This window comes from Hyperolius riggenbachi, chromosome 1 (assembly GCF_040937935.1).
Source record: "Hyperolius riggenbachi isolate aHypRig1 chromosome 1, aHypRig1.pri, whole genome shotgun sequence".
Classification (NCBI taxonomy): Eukaryota; Metazoa; Chordata; class Amphibia; order Anura; family Hyperoliidae; genus Hyperolius; species Hyperolius riggenbachi.
The window spans coordinates 217729550-217752566 of record NC_090646.1 but is presented as its reverse complement, the minus strand read 5'-3'; the positions used below and the strand labels follow the sequence as shown (position 1 = coordinate 217752566).

The following is a 23017-nucleotide window of genomic DNA, read 5'->3' as shown; positions in this document are numbered from 1 at the left end:
GAATGAATGTTGCGATTTTCACTTGCCTTCTTTTACTTCAGTAATTTCTATGGCAGTCTTGTTATCTCAGATAACATTCCATTATTAGAAGAGCTACTTTTCCTTTCCTTTTTTTTTTTTTTTTTTTTTAATACATCTAGACATGTCCAGGCCGATCAAATGATGAAATATGTCTGGACTGTCAATTTTTAGTCACCCTGCAGCTTAATGTTGATTACAATTTATTTTTTCTATTTTAATCTGGCTATAAATTTCCAGAACTGACAATGTGCACAAGTTGGTATGTTCCCTAGCTTGGAATCAGCAGTTTTTTTATTTGCACTAATTTTCAATGCAAATAGACCAGTTACTTCCCTCTTCCTGCAAGAATAATTAGCTGCACAGACCAGGAACAGTTGCTGCTTGTCTCTCACATCCTCCACCAACTTACAGGAAGCTGTGACTTCACCACTTTTGACTGACTGTTTTGGTCAGAGTGGAGCTCCGCATTTTAAAGTCAAAATCCAAGGTGAAGAATTTGAAATAATGTGACATTGATTCTAGCAATTTGTAGAGCTGGGCTCTATGGAGTTCCCTTTTTCCTTACAAAAGTGTAACTACCACTGTAAATGTAAACTACCTTGGCAATTATAAACTGAGGAGATTACAAAGAAGTTACTGCTCCACAATAATGTTCATACTTAAAGGACAACTGTAGCGAGAGGGATATAGAGGCTGCCATGTTAATTTCCTTTTAACCTTCCTGCGTTCGAGGTAAGCCGCGCAGGAGGTTTTCTCAGGCCCTACTGGGCCGATTTACTTAAATATTTTTTTTTTTTTTGCTGGACACAGCTAGCACTTTGCTAGCTGCGTCAGCACACCGATCGCTGCCGCCCCCTGCGCTCGATCGCCGCTATCCGTCGCGCCGCGCGCCCCCCCCCCCCCAGACCCCGTGCGCTGCCTGGCCAATCAGTGCCAGGCAGCGCCGAGGGGTGGATCGGGACTCCCAATGACGTCACGACGTCTCTGACGTCATCCCGCCCCGTTGCCATGGCGACGGGGGAAGCCCTCCAGGAAATCCCGTTCTTTGAACGGGATTTCCTGATCGGAGATCGCCGAAGGCGATCGAAGCTGGGGGGATGCCGCTGAGCAGCGGCTATCATGTAGCGAGCCCTAGGCTCGCTACATGATTTAAAAAAAAAAAAAAACTGCTGCGCTGCCTCCTGGCGCAAATAATTAAACCGCCAGGAGGGTTAAGCAATACCAGTTGCCTGGCTGTCCTGCTGATCCTGTCTCTAAAACTTTAAGCCATAGACCCTGAACAAGCATGCAGCAGATCAGGTGTTTGACATTGTCACATCTGACAAGATTAGCCGCATGCTTGTTTCTGGTGTTATTCAAACACTACTGCAGCCAAATATATCAGCAGGGCTGCCAGGCAACTGGTATTGTTTAAAAGGATATACATATGACATCCTCCATATTCTCACTTCAGTTGGCCTTTAATGCTAAAAAGAGGATCAATGAGCCTTGTTGGTGGTAGTGTGCCCATACAGTGAGGCACACAGTACTATTCAAGTATGCCTCACTTCCAAATTAAAATGTGCACGTCATCCTGTTAATGCACTGCATGCAGTAAGTTACTGCATCGCTACCAACCACACCACAGATAATGTGATATCCCCACCTAGGGCAGGGGTGTCCAAACTTTTTAGGCCAAGGGCCATATCGCCATTCTTTATTGCTAGGGGTCTGAACTAGCAAAATGAAACACAATTTGTTATGATTGCCGTTAGGTACACTATGCCTGTGACATTTTGTCAAATAAAACATTTCCCCGGGAAATAACCCAAATAACGTGCAGTCAGCACAGTGACAGCTGCTAATCAGTGGCTGTTACTGCTGCTGGCCTATGCATGTGGTCACATGGAATTAACAACTGCAGACCTTTAGGGGCCACCAGAAATGGCTCAGCGGGCCGCATTTTGGGCATGCCTGCTCTAGGGTTATCATTGCGTTTGCACTGCTCTGATCCAACACAGCAGCAGCAATAGTGTGAAAGAGCCCTGAGAGTCTGACTTATGTTCTGTCTGAAGTGTTCCTCCTGCTAACACTCCTTCCATTACATCCTTGAGCTCTGCCTACATTTCATGAAGTGACGAACTCTGTTCTCAGCAGATGTAGTATATGCACAAAACCTTCTCAAATGCACATGTGTCTATTCTAATGATGTCTGCATGAACGTGTCTGTGAATAGCTCAAATACTCTGCCAGCTGTAGGAGATAGGACTTCTTAGTAATACAAGCGTTTTCTAAGGCTAAGCGTATTTCTTCATTCTAGAATTTTCAAATTCTGTCAAAAACCTATTTCCTTTTGTAATTCAGCCGTGAGTGGCAGGCAATGATTTCACTCTATATTTTTATTTCATGTGAGTCACAGGCTTTATAAGCTTTTGTTGGGAAAAAATTTTTTTTCCCAATCTTCAGATAAATAATGCACAGCGTGGGAGGTTTTTAGCATGTTTAATGTTTTATTTAAATTGCAGTCTTTTTGAATTGTGACTCAGTCTGAAAGTGCACCATATTATTTGGGCCCAGGGTTCCAGACACAAGCAGATGTTCTTTCTTCAGGCTGCCATATCGCCTTATTGTGTTCCTATTTTAATGTGCTGTAAGAAATACAAAAGAGCAGTTAGCTTATAACTCCTTACCGCCACATCACTTTTACTGTCGGCATTTCACAAGCTACTTAGAGCATGAGCGCTCTATAATTTAGAGACTGAAAGCATTCGCTTATAATCTAACCTTCAGCACAAGTGTATATGTGTATGCAGACACAGAGGTGTCTTGTTTCATTTTGCTGCATTCTCTGCCAGTGTATACAGCTGAAACCACACCAAGGTGTGGTAATGCCATGGAACTTATCTCTAGGAAACCTCAACAGCATTCTGTACAGTTTATATTTGGTCATCATAGCACTGCTGTCTTCCATTGAGCATTACATCTGTATTTCGCAAGCAAAGGTAGTACAGGCAGTCCCCTACTTACGAACCGGTTATGTTCCCAGGAGTTTGTTTGTACGTTGAATCCTGTGTTGTTATATAGGGAAGCTTATCCCTAGATAAATGATTTGCTTTCTGGTTGTTTTTTTGGTACTTATCCGTTAGCCGGGCGCATCTGGCAGGTGGCGCTAATTACTATTCCCCCTCCAGGGCGACATGGATAGTAGGGAAAGATGTAACTCTGGTGGAGTTTTGTCGCCACCTAGAGGATGCACCTGGCTAACGGATAAGTACCGTTTTTTTTTTTACCAGTTTAGGACCATAGACTTACACCCCTTAGTGACCAGGCAATGTTTTTACAATGTAGTGCTCTGCAGCTTTAATAGCTTGCTGCAAAGCCATATCACTTAGCACACAAACCGATTTCCAACCCCCCCCCCCCCCCCCCCCCCCGTACCCCCCCATTTTCTCTTTTTTTTTTTTTTTTTTTATTATAGTACTTCGCTTCCCCCGACAGCCAATCAGGGTGATCCTTTCTCATAGGCATCTGCCTATGAGAGGGGATCGCGGTCGGAGCCTCTCTAGGGGGCAGCCGAGTGACACGGCTGTCCCCAGTACAGCGCTGCAGTAGATCGCAGCGTTGTACAATGTAAATAGACAACGGTTTTGCCATCTTAACAGTCTGCTAGCGGCGATCGCCTCTAGTAAACTGATGACTGAGCGGAGCTCAGTCACTCAAGCAGGGATGCGCGCGATTCCCTATAAAACCACTCCCCAGGACTTGAAGCCTTTTGGCGTTACGCGGTCTGGGGGCTGCCACCTTCACAACGCCTATCGGTGTTAGGCAGTTGGGAAGGGGTTAATGTGGTTTTAATTTGTTGTTGTAAACGAGTTACAACAGTTTATACAATACTGTATTATGTAACCGCAAAAATGTCATGTATATTTTGTACGTGTAGACAATTTTGTTTGAATGAAAAAAATGTAACTCAAGATCCAGGTGTCTTACCTCATCACCTACAAAACATTTATGCTGGCAGTAATAGTGTTATTACCAGCCCATGTTTAGCAGGTGATTCTACCAGCTAGTTCTTCCAACAAAACCCCCCACCTCTTGGCAGGTCTGAGCCTGTCTACCCTTCAGCTATCCCTTTCCCATGATTTCGAGTAAACTCCACCATCAGTCTTCAGTGTCTTAAGGATGAACACTCATGCTCCGTGTGTTCTTAACATTGCACAACTGAACAATAAATCAGCTTTCATCAGAAATCTGTTAAAGTATTAATGTAACCACTGCTGGCTTTGTACTGCAGGATACAGGACAATGCTGTGCATCTGTAGGTCACCTGTCACGGCCACGTGCTCCTGCTGTGCTTTGCTTACATAAGTGTGCTAGAACCATCAATGTTCAATCTATAAAACAATCATTATTTGATTAGAGAGGGATCTGTCCCCATTCTCCCACCGCAGGCCGTTCAGAGTGTAGGCAGCGGAGCAGAGCATACATTCACCTGTCCACAGAAGCATGTCTTCTCTCCGCTGCTGGGTGCTCCTCCTTCCCTGTGTCTAGTGACCAAACACTAGCGACACTGGCACATACCTTATGTAACCACTAGAGATCAAATCCATTGGATGTTGATGGAAAATTTTGACCAGTGTATGGCCACTTTTAGATTCTCCCCCTCCAAACATTACTTACATTCTTTGCTCACCTATCTTCCCATACCAGTGTTTTCCTGCCCTACACTTTCTCACTCTCTGAACAGTGTTGTGTTCAGCAGACACATATTTGCAAGTTCTAGTACAAGTTAGTTACAGGACATTAGTTAATAAGTAATGCAAATCAGCTGCATGGAATGTGTCAAGCCCTGATTTCCTCTCTCTGAGCTCTCCATACTCAACAATTCACTTAATTCCCAAAATCTTCCACCATTTCTGAGCAGTGTAATAAATAGACAGAAATCTAGTCCCCCACAGCTGAGATTTACATTACATAAATTTGGCTTTTGTAGTGTCACTCTTCACTTACATTAGTCTAAAAAAAAAAAGAAAAAAAAAAAGTTTTGCTGAACAACTTGAATGTTGGCTTTCTACAGCAGCAGAAAATGAAGAGGAAATGAAGTACCTCTAGCGATTATCATTCCTTGTGTTTTTGATTTGCATGAAGGGCAGAAGGACACCTGAGCCTGTTCTGTGTCTCTACTGGGACCTGTTTAAAGGGAATCTGAAGTGAAAATAAAACATATGATATAATGAAATTTATGTGTAGTACAGCTAAGAAATAGAACATTTAGTAGCAAAGAACAGAGTATCGTATTGTTTCCAGCAGGGCTGTGGAGTCAGTACAAAAATCATCCAACTCAGTCTCAGGTTATGAAACCTCTGACTCCAGGTACCCAAAATTACTTTACATTTTTTACAAAGGCTGTGGATTTGGTACAAAAATTATTCGACCTAGACTCCAACTCCACAGCCCTGGTTTCCAGTACAGGAAGAGTACAGTTGTTCTCTATGCAAAAGAGCTGCTCTGAGCTCTCCGACCGAACTTAGGTCGGAGACGGTCCTATTTTCTGAAGCACTTATACATCAAAGAAACAGTGAGAGACAGCTTCAGACAAGGTTTTACTGCAGGGGAGTTCAACGGGACATTAGCTTCTGCTCTGTTTCATAGTTTAATATACAGTGTGTGGTTTATAACTGCAAATATGATAGAATGATGCAAAGTTATAAAAAAAAAAGCTGTGAAAATGAGACTATATTTCTTTGCTACCAAAGTTCTATTAATTATCTGTTCTACACATACAATTCATTATATAATATGTTTTTTGTTTTTTTTGCTTCTGTGTCACTTTAACACCTGTATCTCCTCTGTTTAATGCAGTAATGAAGTTGACAGAATGTTGGAGAGACATGAGCGCCTGAAGCCTGAGATGTTTGCGGAGTTGTTGCAGGCGGCAAACACTGCAGATGACTATAGAAAATGTCCAGTGAGTAACGTTAGGGTTAACCTAGTTATTGTGATATTATTCAGTAGTTGCAAGCCATGTTTTTCCTTTTTGTAGAACACATTTGTGTGCTGACATATAAACGGTTGTACTGCTATTTTACCATTGTCTTCCCTTATCACAGGAGCGCTTTCTGCTTCTCGTGTGCATTTACAGATTGTAAAAATAGCATTATTTTGAAGTCAGTGCAGATTACTAGCAATCATTGCATCAAGCACCTCCAGCTAATGCTACATTCACATGGAATATGTGCTGTGCTTATGTAGACCCCTATAATTATAGATCAGCATTGCTTATAAGACATTTTGAGAAACAAAATTATCTATTTGAAGCTGCTGATTTTCCTAAAAATAAACAATATCTGAATAACTTCTGTCAAAAGATTGTGTAATTTTAAAGCACACCTAAAGTGAAAGCATGCTGGTGAGCTAAAACAATTGTATTTATAGTCCTAACCTATATACAGTAGAAGTGGCCATACATCAGGCGACGATCGACCATCCGATTTATTATTAAATTATAATTAGATTATTATTATAATTGGATGAAAATACGTGCTGCCAAGTGCATGCCCGATCGACAATGCAACCAATTTTTGGCCAAAATTAGTCGCATTAATGAACATTCTGCAAGATGTTGGGCCATCGTGGTCGGTCGGGTGCACAGCGGTAACAAGGAGTGATATCAGGACAAGCGACGAAACTCCCGGTGCTGTTCCCCAATGTATAAATGTATATGTATAGGCGCATGCGTGACGTCATGCGAGCCACACCAGCCGGCGTGTATAGGGAAGAGAGGTGGATTCGGAAGAGGACGGTCACCCGCGACACAGGACAGGTAATGTATAAATGCACATACATATGCATTTGTACACTAGGGAACAGCGGCATTGTCGGCTGGCTCAGCCGATTCCCAAGAGATTTCCTGCTGAAATTGATCGGTAATTGGCCTGTGGTGTATGGGCAGCTGACAGATCTCTCTCTAATCAGATTCGTATACAGAGAGATTTGTCTCTTGGTCAAATCTGCCCATCATCATTAGATGTATGGCTACCTTAAGACTTTCCTGCAATCCCTTTCTTATTTTGTATTAAGTTAAAATTGTAGGTTCAAAGTGACTCAAGTAAATTACAAGTTTGTGGTTTTGTTTTTAGTACCCAGATAGTTAATGGTGACTCAGAACCACTAGCAAAGTATAAGGGGCTAATTTCCCCTAGAGTGACTGCCATAGTGTTTGACAGATGTTCCTATGGCTAATGTGGGTCCACAGTGGTACTGATGTAATTTTGTATTATTCTGACTATTTTGAACAGTTTGTGTATATAAAGTATAAATGTTTCTATATTTAACTTTTTTTCTGTAGAGCAATTGTGGGCAGAAGATTAAAATCCGCAGGGTGCTGATGAACTGTCCCGAAATAGTCACTATTGGTCTGGTTTGGGATTCTGAGAATTCTGATTTGACAGAAGATGTTGTCCGGAACTTGGCTACACAGCTTTATTTGCCAGGGGTAATTCTTTTCTTTTTATCTGTTTGAATATTTACATTAGTATGGTTTGTGAGGTATTGTTTTTAAATCTTCCTTGCATAACCTGGCATACACAGGTATTTTTATTTTTTTTTCATTTTGCAAGCTTTCTATTCAATTCTTTCATCAAAACTGCAAGTCTATTGTACTACTGATTCTTAAATTTTTTCAACCAAAAGTTGTTAGTATCGAGCAAGGCTGTGGAGTCGGAGCAATTTTGGGTAGTTGGAGTCAGTGGTTTTATAAACTGAGGAGTTGGAGGATTTTTGTACAAAATCCACAGCCCTGGTAAATATTAGACTAAGGAGTCTGAGCCATTTTTCGGTACCTGGAGTCGGTGGTTTCATAAACTGAGGAGTCTGAGTCCGACATGATTTTTGTACCGACTCCACAGACTTGGTATCGAGTGTAGAACTGAAAGAACCTTTGCAGGGCTGTTACACGGGAATAAATCATTCATCTGCCGCGGGAATGCGGTGAATCTAGTGGGACATTCATGTACAACAGGATTATATGAAAAAACAAGGTAAAAAATGAGACTTCAGAGCCTCTTTAAGGTCCCTTTTACACTTTACACAGTTTGCGGCTAGGCGATATTTCTGCAGTTGCACTGCAATAGTCCCGAAAGGTTGCACTGCATGGTACCACTGCGGTGCAACCATACAGTGTAGCATACTCCATCAAAGTTGGCCCTTTCTATTTAGGAATCATGTACCAATTCAGTAAGGAGTCCTTGGGCAAGATTCTCTAACACTGCTATGGCCTACTGAGCACACCCCCTGGTGGCTGCAGCTCTCAAGTGCTTTCCAACGGGAGAAAAGTGCCATATAAATGTTAGAATTATTATTAAGTAAGCTTTACTTCCGGGTTAAACATGCACAACACGCAGCTCTTGAGTCGTGAAGATGGCAACAGTCGCAACGCGATCAATGTGAAGCACCATAGGACTATACATGTTTCTGTGACTGGATGTGGCATTTTTTTGCGAAGCGATGCAACGGTGTAGGTATAAAATTGCCCTAAGATTTTGAGAGAACCGGGCATATAATAAATACTCTGAGAAGATTGCATTCTTGAAGTTTGTGGTGCAAGAAATGTCTGGTGCACAGGCTTCTAACCAGGCACCTGAACCTGCATTCAAGTGATACTGGTATAAAATTACTGCAAGGGATCATAACTCAGTTCCACTTCACGCTGAAGCTAATTGATAAGATTGTGTGATTTGTAGCTGTCCCCATTTAAAGTAAACCTGAGATGGCAATGGAGACTCCCTCCAGCTCCCACACAATCGCTCCCACACAATCGACTCCGCTAAGTCCGCCAGTCTGTGGAAGACTGCGCCTGTGCCGACTGGCCTTAACTGGACATCTTACCAGAGCCGATTGCGGAAGACACAGTAGGCGGTGGAGAACGGCAAGGGAGCGAACTGCCCATAAGGGGATGGAGGAAGCCCCAGGTATGTATAAAATGTCTCTCCATCACCGTCTCAGGTACACTTTAAGTAGTCATGTTAAAAGAACAAAGTACACTTACTACCGCCCTAATGTGCACCTATCCTGTTCTGCGCAAAATTGAAGAAAACCTGCATATGATATATGTATCTATTTTGTTACAGTTATTCTTCAGAGTGACTGATGAACAAGCTAAAGAAAGTAGACTTTACCTTGTGGGTATGATCTGCTACACAAGCCGACACTATTGTGCCTTTGCCTATCACACGAAAAGTGCCAGATGGATTTTATTTGATGACGCTTCAGTAAAAGAGGTAAGCTTGTGTCAAGCGGTATACTCTCTGTGCTATAGAAGTTGATTTGTACTGAGAGATAATGAAAGCCGCCATTGCTGACCTTGGAACTGGAAAAATACTGCTTCCCTGGTTGTGTACTGATCAGCTTTGTTTAAAGAGGAACTGTAATCAAAAGGACTTGATGAACAAAATTGCTTATTTTTTTACAATAATAATTTATGAATGATTTGGTCAGTGTTTGCCTCTCCCTGATTTACTTTCTGAAATGTATCACAGGCGGCAACATCTTTAGCACTGATTACTGATCCCTGTGGAATGTTTGTTTACTGAAAGCCTTAAAGGAATCAGGCTTTGACCCCCCCCCCCCCCCCCCCAATCTACTTACCCATGGCTTTCTCCAGCTCCTTTACGGCTGCATGTCCCACGACGATACTGAGGCCGACCTCAGGGTCCGATTCGTACTGTGCCTGCGCGAGCACCGTTGTCAATCACGGCCACGTTTTCTGCGCTGGCGCAGTAGTTCTACGTCTGAGCAGTACACCGCGGACAACGTGGCCTTGAATGCACGAGCACCGCTGTCCGGCGCAGTATGGGACCGACCCTGAAGTCGGCCTCAGTACCGGCGGGGACACCGGGCTGCAAGTGGAGCTGCGTCGTGGGACATGTTGCCGGAAAGGAGTTGGAGGGAGCCATGGGTAAGTAGATCAGGGGCCTGATGATTTCTTTAAAGCCAATGGAAAAGGCCTCTGGTCTCTCAGAATGCTTGGGGGGGGGGGGGGGTTCGCTGCATAATATACAGCCTAGGCTAAACCACAGTGGGAGGATAAGGCTACATACATATAGCTATACATATAGCATAAATATAGCTATCGAAAGGGTTTCTGATGCTCAGGCCAGAATATTTAATATAAAAGTGGGTATCCTGAATAATTTACTGGATTCTACTATATGGTGTTACAGCTCCTCTTTAATAATATCTGTAAGTATTTCTTAGAATTAGGTCAGCAATAGCAGCTTTAATAGTATCTTAGCAGAGGTTTACTTTAAGGCTTCTTGCACACAGGGACGTTACAGGCGCACGTTAGTGCAGCCTGTAACGCTCCCCCAATGCACAGCAATGTAACACAAGTGGGCTGTTCACACTGCCCACGTTGCGTTACATTGTAACGCAGCAAAGTGCTGCATGCTGTGCGTTCTACCCGACTAAGCCGCGTTAGACTGTTTGCACATACTCAGTCATGTTGGGGAGGAGGGGAGAGCGGCCGGGCACATGGCTAATTAATATTCACTGCACTCAGTGACGTGCAGTGTTTACTTCCTGGAGCGGCCGCTCTGTGCACCGATTGGCCGGGCGGGACCACGTGATGCCGCATGCGTCCAAGAGTACGCATCACGGATGCCAGAGTGAGCTGCACAACGCGGCTCACTCCGACGTCCACACCACAGAGAGCACCAGGTGTTGCGTTAGGGGCACGTTATGTGCCTTATAACGTCCCCTAAATGCAACATCCTGGTGTGTAACTAGCCTAACAGTCTTCCATCTACAATAACTGAAATGCATACAGCAGTATCCCAAGGGCTCTAGAACCTGTTTACAGATCTCTGGTCTGATTGAAGATCTTTCCATAACGTTTTGAAGTTGTGTTTATACTTTTTTTTTTTTTTTTTTCCTGTGAATATATAGAATTTCTGAGCTTAACCCCACATAAAGTCAAAATTGATTAAAAACAAGATTAGTACAGCGCTGTCCTGCCTGTCCTACCTCTGAGAAGAGCATATTTCTGTAGTTTAGTGGAAGTGGGGCCTCCTCCTATGCTAAGGGCTAGGCTATCATTTCACCATTACTCTGCTCCTGTTGCTGGCTAGGGATGGTCAATGAGATGCAAATAATTCAGAGTTGTCTTAAATTTTGATGCTTATTTATGCAGCTGCATTTGATTTGTCTATTTCCAAGCTGAATACATTTGCTTAAATGAAATAAATCTGTATCAACTTGGAATCCTTTGCATCTCTTAGAACCTAGGTTCTCAACGTGTGGTATGCGTACCTCAGGGGGTACTTCTGATGGTTCCAGGGGGTACTCGAGCTTGATAAACTTAACCAATGAATTTAGAGTTTAGAAACTAAATTTAGAGTTTTTAAAAAATGATAAATCTTATTTAAACAACATCAAATTCGTATTTTAGCAATAGTAAATGCTTGGAAATTGTTTAGAACCAATTATGTACTACGATTGAATAGATATCAATATGTCCAGGGGTACTTGTGCTAATATGTACTATGCTAGGGGGTACTTGGTGAGTACAAGGTTTTAAAAGGGGTACATAACAATAAAATGTTGAGAAACACTGTCTTAGAACATACCTTCTACTGGCCAATCAGTACTACCTGCAGAGTAGTACTGGTTCTTGGTTCGAGCTCCAGTAGAAAACTCAGGGTGCTGGGGAGATGAGGAGGCTGCACAACTTTACATGGGCTTTAGTGACTGCTGCAGAAGAACAGACAACAGTATGCGAGTGTGGATATGTGATAGTAGGCATGTGAGAGTCAATATGTCCCCCGGGAAAGCAAGTGTTTGTGTGTGTGTTAAAGTTGTGATATTGGTTATTTGTTCAGCAAAATATTTAACAGATATGCCTTTCTTTCTGTGGGAAACTCTTGGATCTATCACCTGTTATTGCCTCCTAGGACAGAAACCAACCCAAGTAAGGCCCCGTTCACACTTGCGTTTTGGCAAATAAACGGACTGGATCCTGATCGGATCCTGACCTGATCCTGATCAGAACCGTACGGTTCCGATCCGGATCCAGTCCGTTTGTATCAGGCATGCATCAGGCTGCCATCCGGATCCGTGGGCAAAAAATAGCGATATTTGAAAAAAAAAAATGTTGGGGTCAGCAGAAGGTGCACCTGGTGCACCTATAGAATCAGGTTCCTCCGCTGTAGGCCTCACCTCCACCTCCGACATTCTGCCAAACAGCTCCAGCACGTCTGTCACTGCTGCTCCACTCCAGACATGCTTGGCCCATGTGTCCCCATCCGAAATGGCCGCTTGCATACGCATAGGAAGTGGGGTAGAACGTCAGGTTTTTGTAGGCAGTGTGTTCTGTGCCTTCCGTTCCCCTTTGGTTTCTGTGTTCCTGATGGTGCTGTCAGGCTCAGGTCCGGGTGCGTGTGCCGGAGATCCGGACCCAAAAAATAGCGCATGTTGGAAAAGTGTCCGGAGTCCGGACCCGATCCGGCTCCGTACTGTACGGAACGGACGCGTGTGAACGTCCGCATAGACTTTACATTGCTATGCGGAACGTACGTTCCGTTTGTACAGTATGCGGTCCGGATCAGATCCGGAAAATCCGGATAGCGAACGCTAATGTGAACCGGGCCTAAGGTTTCTTCTACCTGGGAGAAATCTTCTCATTTCTCTACGCAGAATTCTGTTACCTGTGTAATGTTGAAACATTTGACCGCATGCATTGGCCACAGTTCACTAAGCTTATTTCCTGTCAAGGAGTGATTCCTCAACTACTGAATCCCTGAAATTACAACTGAAACCTAGACTTAAAGGGAACCCGAGGTGAGAGAGATATGGAGGCTGCCATATTTATTTCTTTGTAAACCATGCCAGTTGCCTGTCAATCCGGTTGATCTTCTGTCATAAGTAGTGCGAGTCATAACTCTGGAACAAGCATATGGCTAATCCAGTAAAATCTGAGTCAGAGTACCTGATCTGCTGCATGCTTGTTCAGGGTCTATGGATAAAAGTATTAAAGACACAGAATCAGGAGGACTGCCAGGTAACTGGTATTGTTTAAAAGGAAATACATATGGCAGCCTCGCTCTCCTTCTCATCTTTAAAGAACAACTGCAGTGAAGGGGATATGGAGGCTGCTATATGTATTTCCTTTTAAAGAGAACCTGAACTGAAAATAAAAAGTCAAAATAACCACACACAGGTCATACTTACCTCCTGTGTAGTCTACTCCTCAATCTCTTTCTCCTCTCCTGCGTCCTGTTTGGCCACTGTGATCAATGGAATTCTCTGTCCTCCTTTCTAAAAGTGGCCATTACCCCATAACAGCTTCCTGGTCAGCACACAGTTAAACTGTAATATCACCCACTTGAGCCATAGGGAAACATGGACATTACCTTGCACATTCAGTTGTAACTGACAGCTGCTGATATATAACTGACAGCAACTGGTATATTTCAGTTCTGACAAAATCTTGTCAGAACTGGAAGGGGTCACTGTAAGAAGAAAATGGTGAGCTTCTGAGAGGAAGTGATAGCGAGGTTAGTATGTAATATTCATTTTCAGGTATGTCATGTGTTTATTTTAAATAATTTTACTCGCTTCAGGTTCCCTTTAAACAATACCAGATTCCTGGCAGCCTTGCTAATCTTGCTAATCCTCTGCCTTTAATACTTTTAGCCAAAGACCCTGAACAAGCATATACAGATCAAGTGTTTCTGACATTATCAAATCTGAGCAGATCAGCTGCATGCTCGTTTCTGATGGGATTCAGACACTACTGCAGCCAAATAGATCAGAGCTGCCAGGCAACTGGTATTGTTTAAAAAGAAATAAATACGGCAGCCTTCATAGGTCTCATTTCTGGGCTGAGGTCCTGGATGGCAAGGTACCATACAAATGGACTAGAGATGATTAAATTCTTGTTTAGCGTAACTCTTGAAGGACAAAAATGTCTGCAAGATCTTAAATAAAATTAACATTTTAATCATTTCCTGGAGTTGAAGTATATGTAACCTGCACATTTTTTTTTTATTTTTTTTAAGGTTGGTACCAAATGGAAAGATGTTGTCACCAAGTGCATTCGGTGTCATTACCAGCCTTTACTTCTGTTTTATGCCAATCCTGATGGCACAGCGGTGACCACAGATGATGCTCTGAGGCGAGTCCTCCACTGGAATCACTACAAGATGGATAAAATGGATAACTTGAGTGCAGAAAAGGAAATTGGTAAGGCACTCCAGTGCATGCATTAACCTATGGAAAATAATTGGTTATTGCTTTTCATTGATCTGATAACAATAGGCCAAAAACAAAATTTGGGATGCTAGCAAATGTGACTTCTGTGTCTGTGGTGCAGGTTGGGTTGGGCGTTCTGAAAAGTGTCCATTCTAATGGTACAATCTTAAAGGACACCCGAGGTGAAAATAAACAAATTAAATAAACAATTGCATCTACCCTCATTTTCCTAAAAATGACATTTTAACATTTCAGTTTTATTTTATATTTAAATCTACTTTTTAAATATTTACTGTTTTGTTTTTGCTCGATGACAGTCATTTAAGTATGCCAGAGCTAAAATCTATGAACTATTGACAATTTTTATCTCTTTCCTGCTCTCAGAAGCCATTTTCTGATAGAAAAGTGTTTTATAGTTGTAATTTCTTATCAGTGAGGGTCACACTCTGGTCTGACCCAGTCCTGACCGGAAAAAAAAAAGGAACACAGCTTAGTTGTTTGTGTGCTAGGCACTGTACATACACGTCTATCTCATCATGTTACCTTGGCAATCCTTTAAGTGAAATAGAGCTAGGGTTAGGTTAATGGTCATATAGGCATGGTTTCCTTTTTATCAAGTAAAGAGTTGAAGTTAGTTGCCAGGTTTGGACTATGGCTATAAACATTGCAGTAATGAATAATATATTAAGGTAAACATTAAGCAGTGGAGATGGGAGAGACTTCATGTAGAAGTAGGTGACTAGGTTCTCCATACAGTTGGTCCTATTGCTACGTAAAGCAGAATGGCAACTTTAAGGCTTTTTGGATATGTGCACTGCTAAAGTTATCCCACCATATAAAATACTTTTCAGCAAGGAATTTGACACCTGATCACTTTTTCCCAGCTGGTCTAGATTTATGCAGTGACTGCTACCTCTTTTGGTACTGTAGCCAGTCAGTTTCAAAGAGATAAAAAAAAATAAGGCACCACACAGGACGTCAGCTTAATGGATTAGAACTATAGCAAAGCATGTAATTAAAGTGTCAGCTGTACAGTAAAGACTAAGTAGATGCTGGGGGAAATAGCTTAAAAACCGTGCACACTGCAATTACGTACACCAGAGGGGGCCCTGATTCATTAAAAATAAAAGCTCTGAAAATGGAAATCCCATTTAATCATATGAATATCTTAGACAAAAACTTTTATCCAAGTAATGGCTTGCAGAGTTTCCAACGAGCACGGTTTGATATACCTCTACATATGATTGTTACTGTTGCAGTAAATATAATTATTATTTATAGTGTGTGAACAGTTTGCTAAGAGTTTGTTTTTGTTTTTATCTCTGGCCCTCCTGAATGAGATAAATCTATATCATTACAGTTATGTGGCTTTCTCAAAATTAGGGTTTAAAGGACTACTGTAGGGGCATCGGGGGGAAAATGAGTTGAACTTACCTAGGGCTTCTAATGGTCCCCCGCAGACGTCCTGTGCCTGCGCAGCCACTCACTGATGCTCCGGGCCCCGCCTCTGGTTCACTTCTGGAATTTCCAACTTTAAAGTTGGAAAACCACTGCGCCTGCGCAGCCGCGCAGTCCCTGCCGCTGACGTCACCGGGAGTGTATTGCGCAGGCCCAGGCACAGTGGTTTTCCGACTTTATAAAGTCAAATTCCAGAAGTGAACCAGAGGCGGGGCCGGAGCATCGGTGAGTGGCTGCGCGGGCACAGGATGTCTGTGGGGGACCATTAGAAGCCCCGGGTAAGTTCAACTAATTTTCCCCTGACGTCTCCCCCCCCCCTTACAGTAGTCCTTTAATGCCTATTGAACTGCAGCCTTGACTAGTAGAAAGATCTTAAATGGCATTTAATTCCTAATCTATAAGCTTAATATTGAGTTTGCCGACCCTCTGCAGTTATAGCAGCTTCAGCTCTTCACCACTATGGCAGAGTTCAGTGTAGCACGTGGTATGAGAGGTAAGACTGGGTGGAATCTAGTCTTGCATAGTCTTGAAAAAAACGATTGGTGTTTTGTTCTATTTCTTATCTTGTAAGGTGTGAGATGCCAATATAATAGTATGTGGTCATTTTAAGAATTTACATTGTGTATGTTTTGTTGCTTTGAATTGATGTCTTATAAGTGAACTACTTTTTGTTTTTACTTTAATTTTATGGTTAAAATTGTTTAAAATATATCTAATTGTTAACAGGTAATGATAATGTGCCAGCAAAAAAGGCAGAATACACCAGAAATGCTGAGGTTGGAGAACATATTTATCAGAACAGCGGTTATAGATATTCATCAGAAGATTCAGGATTTAATCGAGGGGGGGTTCAGTCAAGTGCTGGCAGAGGACCCAGTAAGTAGCATTGTCTATTGTTGATACTGCAGTTTACATGTTGACACTTAAACACAATGGGGGAATTGGTGCCCGTCTGGGATTAGTACATGATCCCATGGGCAACAGTGCAGTCCCAACACTGTCATCAATCTCCGTTCTAGTGACACATCTGTTGCTAAGGCCGGGAGAGAAAGGAGGGGGGTGGCACATGTTTAATGAGCGGCATACCTCGGAACGGATTCTTGAGGGCAGGGGAGATGGGAGAATCATGTGATCGGGCAGTGCTCAGGTGTAGAATTGCTAAAGATTCAGCATCTTTACCAGGCGTCTTGCGGCCACTATACATGCGCTTGATTGACTTATGATTCTTGGCCAAGGTGGTCTTTATCGTCAGCCATGCCTGAGTTCAAAGCCAGAGTGTACATAGCTTTAGTCTTTTTAAAGGTATCTGAGTACCATAATAGGAAAACGCCTAGAGAAACACCGTAAGGCAGGTTTGTAAAAGTTGTGGTCTTTTCAACGGGTGGCAAGCGACACCCTTTATTTACCTTTGGAGCCTTTGAGCTCCATTGCCCACAGTCTATATGCTGGCTTTCATCTTCCTTCTCCCTAAGTCACAGATTAAGCATACTGAATTGGCTGCAGTGATGTCGCGCGTCCCTGGCCCACTGCAGTGCATGTCTGTAACTATAGTCCTGCATTTGGGATTTTTTTTTAAACTGCATAGCAATATAATATGTTTTATTTCTCCACAAAGTAGGTCGGAATGATCCAGTGGACAAGTTAAGAGATTTGTCTCGAGAATGTGCCCAAAGAGCAAATAACCTAAAAAGTGCAAATTCCTCACAGAGAAAAATTGTGGAAAAATCACAGAAGAAAGAGCTTTCAAAACCAAAAGGTAATAGAACATGTTTGTCAGTTGCTCTGTGCTTTTGTTCATACTTTTTACTTCTATAGTTGTCCCTGTTTTAAAGCATACTTGCACTGATGAGCAAATTTGTAATTTGTTTGGCTTTACTCCAGTGGCTTTGGTGTTCTACCTGTTTATTGAAGCTCTCAGGGACTTCAGTGTGGAGCTTTTCTCCTCCCAGCTCCTGCCTTTATTTTCTGCATGTTTGCCATGTGTGTGAAATCTAATGGAAAATAGTTGGGGAAACTGTGTATTCTTTTGTGTAGTGTTTTATGTTTGGGTGGAGTTAAAGGGATCTGAGCGTTTGTTTCCCCAAAATACATAAAGTGAATCTTTGAAGACCTCTACGGGTTTTTTTGTTGTTGTTTTTGCCCAAAGCAGATCTATAAATATTTGTGTGAAAGGTCTCCCAATGTAGTGTATCGAGCTTTACAAAGGCAGGGGCAGGACCAGTCAGATTGATATATATCCGATCTCAGCAGACATTTAAAGCAGTATCAAGTGAGCATGGTGGTGTGGTGTCCACTGTCCAGTTAAGGCTCAAGCCATCAATATCTTTCTGGTAGAATGCCACTGTTTATTGTGACAGGTATTAAGCACAATAAAAAAGTTGTTGTTCATTGCTAAATCTGAACATTTTGCTTTATTGCCTAATGATTATTTGTACTATCTTTGCTTGTCATCTGGAGATAATTCTGCTCTTGCAATAGCAGTTTGTGGTTTTTGATTTAGTTTTTTCCTCATTTGCCATATTTATGCATCTCTACCTGAATAATTACCCTTTGTAGATTATCTAAACCTACATATCCATTCAGGATGTGTGTTTTCAGCTGGTTTATTTCCATTTCTTTTTGTCTTAAGGCTCACCTGGAGTTGTTCCATACCATTCTCAGTCATTTTCTGGAACACAGCTCAGGTCTGGATCTTCAACTCCGGTAAATGGCTTCAGACAGTATCCAGATCCTCACTTCTTCAGTAGCCAAGGAAAAGGTCCATATAAGCAACAGAGGTCTGACCAACAGCCTCGACACATTTCCAATTCATCCACAGGACAGGCTGCCATACCGGAGTCAAGGCAGATAGCTCGAGTAAAAAACAGTGCCCCAAATGGCTTTGATACGGACAGTAGCCAGGAATACCGGGAGAAGGGCACTGGCAGAAGCAAAAAGCCTTGGAAGCCTAATCGGGAAACTCTTAATGTGGATAGCATTTTTAATGATCGTGAGAAGAACCAACAGAGTCCACGACAGAGTCCACGACATTCAGCAAACACCAATGGTAAAACTCACACTGCAAAGGATCAACATGTTAACCACAGCTCAAAGGAGAGTCCTAAGAAAAAAATCTTGATGACTATTTATGAGGATGAGGTAAAACAGGAATCTGGCAGCAGAAGCTCTTTGGAATCTGTAGGAAAAAGCCAGGCTGAAAGAAACAAATTGAATCCAGATTCCAAGATGTACCATCTTGACAGTTGGCAGATGCAGAGAGCAGAGTCTGGATATGAAAGCAGCGACCACATCAGCAACGGCTCAAGTAATCTAGATTCTCCTGTAATTGAAGGAACTAGCTTTGCTGATATGAAGGGCCTTCAAGAAGCCAACCCTTATAGGTAAGCCTAATGTTTACTGGTTATTAAATATCAACTTTGTTGTTCTGTGGTTCATAGAAAGTCACGACGAGAGATTTCTGTATCAAAGTTGACCCGGAACCATTAGCATTTTTTTTTTTTTTACTTTCCTGAACTACAAAATTGCTGTAATTTCTGCTGAGCCATCTTGTAGGTATTTAAAACATCGGCAGACTGATGGGGACATGTTATCAGCTTGGCTTGCATTATAATATCAAGAGGAACAAAAGCATTATTTGTGCCTGAGGAAAAGTTTGTATAATTAGAAATTACAAGTGTTTTCAAAGTATATCTTTTCCTCTAACATTCAATGGGCTCGATTCACCAAGCGGTGCAAAGTGTTAGCACCGTGGTGAAAAGGCCCTTATCACGCCTAAAGTCACTTTAGGCGTGATAAGAAGAAACTCGCGCGAAGTTGCCGCGCGTACGCGCGTAAGGGCGCGCGCAACACCCGACGCTTCGCGCGAAGCTCCCATTAAGCCCTATGGGACTTTGCGCGCGCTCTCACGCGCGTACGCGCGGTAACTTCGCGCGAAGAGCAGGAAAAATCGGTGATAACTCGGTGGTGAAAAGGTCATCACGCCTAAAGTCTTTTAGGCGTGATAACTGGGTTATCACCGCTTTGTGAATCGAGGCCCATCTGTTTATTGGTGATAATTATTACATCTCAGGATATAAGATGTTTTGCACTTTTAGCCATTGGTAGAAGTATATGGTTATGATGCCTTTCTATTGGCAACAGCTTTCCCAGGTCTCTTCGTGTTAGTTGCAGTACAGTATACAGTACATTCTTGTGTGTTTAGAAGTTCAGACCTTCAATATTGTGGCCATTACTACAGAACTGTTTCTGAAGGGACATCCGTATTTGAGTGCTTGCATTTAGACCTATTCTAATGCAGTTTAATAAACCGATTCCTAAAAAAAAAAGGCTGCCAAAGAGTGACAACTATAGGAGGCTGGCAGTGGGGGGGGGGGGGGGGGGGGACAGTTGAGGTGTGGGGGCAGGGAGGGGAATTGGTGGTCAAGGGTAGCCATGGGGATGGGGGTTGAGGGCAAGCATGGGGGGGGGGGGGGGGAGAGTGTGGTTAAGGTAAGCTGTGGGGGGGGGGGGGGGATAAGGTTAGGCATTGGTAGAGAGAGGGTTCAGTTTTATTTTACTAACATTCTCTGTATGCCAACTGTCTAGCTATTAACGTTACAGCAACCCTTGCTGTGCTCCAATATGATCTGAATGAGATTTTGCTAAATAGCATATTGTTTTCAATACATTTGAGTCACTCTTCCCTGTGAACTAGGCAATTCTGTAGTAAATCAGATACTCCATCTCACCTTATTTCCCTTAAAGAGAAACTCCAGTGAAAATAATGTAATAAAAAGTGCTTAATTTTTTCAACAATTATGTATAAATTAGTCAGTGTTTTCCAGTTGTAAAAATCTTTCCTCTCCCTGATATACATTCTGACATTTACCACATAGTGACATTTTTACTGTGGGCAGGTGATGTCAGTGGAAGGAGATGCTGCTTGCATTTTTGGCAGTTGGACCCAGCTGTAAACAGCTGTTATTTCCCACAATGCAATGAGGTTCCCAGACAGGAAACTGTCGGGACCATGTTCCTGAAATCACACTGTGGGAGGGGTTACACCACAATATCAGCCATACAGAGCCCCCTGATGAACCATTTGTGAAAACGAAAAGATTTCTCATGGGAAAGGGGGTATCAGCTACTGATTAGGATGAAGTGCAATTCTTGGTCACGGTTTCTCCAGATGAAGGATACCCTCATAAATATGTTGTTTATGTTTTTGCTTGTTGAATGTTAAATCAACTAATGACTTCTATAGAAATCCTGCTTGACAAATAACGCTAGTTACTACATGGCCCTCTTTAATTTTACATGCACATTTTATAGAAAAATACTGTACATAATACAAAATGGAGCCGAATATTCTAAAAGGAGAAAAATGCATCACTGTGAACATGTTATACTAAACATCCATATTAGAGGTGAGAATCTTGACCTGCATGCAAATGTAATGCAGATTATATGGCCTCATGATAGGTCTAAGCTGCATACAATTTACATAAAATTTGCATGCAAGTTGTAATTGTTCATATCTCATTGACCATTAGGGCTTAATCAGATTTACAGTGCAGCATGGCCGTGCAATCTGAACGCCACACGTACGATCGCACACTGCCTGTGTCGTGCATCCCATTCACTGTAGCGAATGGGTCAGCACTACGTTTGGCCAAAAAATGCAAGCAGCAGTGCGATAGCACATTGCACTGCTGTGCAGCACAGCGCTTACGATCTGAATGGCAGAAATGCTGTCTGTGCACTTCTGCCTTTCATACGTGTCACACACCATATGTATGATGTGAACAAGCCCTAGTCCTTATGAATATTTGGTTCAGTCATGGTTATAAAAGTGAATGTAACTAGGAGTATGTTCCAACCACAGACCTATTTGATTATCTCAAGTGTTTTATTTTTCTGATAACTGTGTAAACAGCATGTCAGTCATGGCAGGGGGTATTGCTTCTCCAGAAGGGCTCTTCCACACGATAGGATGAAATGCGCGCTTGTTGGGTACAGGCTGCTGGCCACAAGCACCTTTCAGCTGCAATTTCATGCAGCCAAATGGCAGCACGTGTGGCAAAAAGAGGTGACCTATTGTGTCTGAGCATGGCTGTTGCCACGCTAAGATGTAATTCAGTGGGGAGGCGAGCTATCCACCATTCGTGCTAGGCGCTAGCATACAACTGTTGCAAGGGAGCAGCTGACAGGCAGAGAATACCATCAGCCTCCCATGTGAAAGTGGCCTAACAGTATAAGTACTAAAATAATCAACTGGAGTTTCTCTTTGCATGTCTGTATTAAAGCTTGCCAGGCAGTATTCTTCCCATACAAAAGAACCACTGACTTACACACCAAAACAACTACCTACTGCACTTGCTGATTCAGGATGTTTAAAACCAAATAAAGCTGGGCTTCATTGTGATGTGGAGACTTTGAAATCTGTTGGTTCATCCTGTTTATTGTGCAGAAATGATATCAAACTGTGGAACCGCATATGCCAGACTTTCATCTTGAATTGCCACATTTCAAACCACTTTTACTAAATAAGCCTTTTGGAGACTTTTCAAAGGTTTTTCTGTATAGTAAGCTTTAATACTTTTTTTTTCCCCCCTTGCTGTGACTAGTACATTCACCATGATTACAATAGAAATCTTTTCATGTCTGGAGCCCAGCAAGCAGTGCAAACCTGGCATGGGAGTGAGACAGCTTAATACAATAAATATCCCTTTTGTACTGGTCATAATTAGTACGTTGTGCCAAACAAACCCTGCCCAAGACCAAATAAATTAGTGGCGTAGCTACAGACCTTGGGGCCCCAATGCAGTATTTGGACCTGACCAAAGGCCCACCGATTTGTCCCCTAATGACACCACCTCCTTCCTCAGTATAGTAGCTAGATGTGCTTCTTCCCTCCAAGTATAGTAGCCAAATGTGCCCCTAGCGACCACTCCCCCTGTATGGTAGCCAGATGTGCTTCCCCCCCCCCCCCACTCTCCCGTGTATGGTAGCCAGATGGGCTCCTCCCTCCACCTCCCCTCACCCCAGTATGGTAGCCAGATGTGCTCCCCCACCCCAGCATGGTAGCCAGTTGTGCTTCCCGACCCCAGTATGGTAGCCAGATGGGCTCTCCCCCCACCCCAATATGGAAGCCAGCTGCACTTCTCGCTCCCCCCCCCCCTCCCTCCCCCCCAGCCAGTCCAAATCCCCCCCCCTCTTTCCTGGTTATAGAGGCCAGATGTGCCCGAATACCCCCACTCCGCCAGGCTATGGAGCGCAGCAAGGAGGAATAAAGACGGCACACACTCACCACCTACAGGTTTCAGGCGCTGAA

The 23017-nt window shown here is 42.9% G+C and overlaps 1 protein-coding gene across 1 annotated transcript in view; it reads left to right on the top strand.

Annotated features, from left to right (window-relative positions):
* Positions 1-23017, top strand: part of USP53 (ubiquitin specific peptidase 53) — an 83016-nt gene that overhangs the window by 38062 nt on the left and 21937 nt on the right. The window contains exons 6-12 of the mRNA XM_068280505.1: positions 5863-5968; positions 7349-7495; positions 9129-9278; positions 14055-14238; positions 16432-16581; positions 17321-17461; positions 18335-19085. Coding sequence (XP_068136606.1) covers positions 5863-5968; positions 7349-7495; positions 9129-9278; positions 14055-14238; positions 16432-16581; positions 17321-17461; positions 18335-19085 — 1629 coding nt within the window. The remainder of the gene's footprint in view (positions 1-5862; positions 5969-7348; positions 7496-9128; positions 9279-14054; positions 14239-16431; positions 16582-17320; positions 17462-18334; positions 19086-23017) is intronic.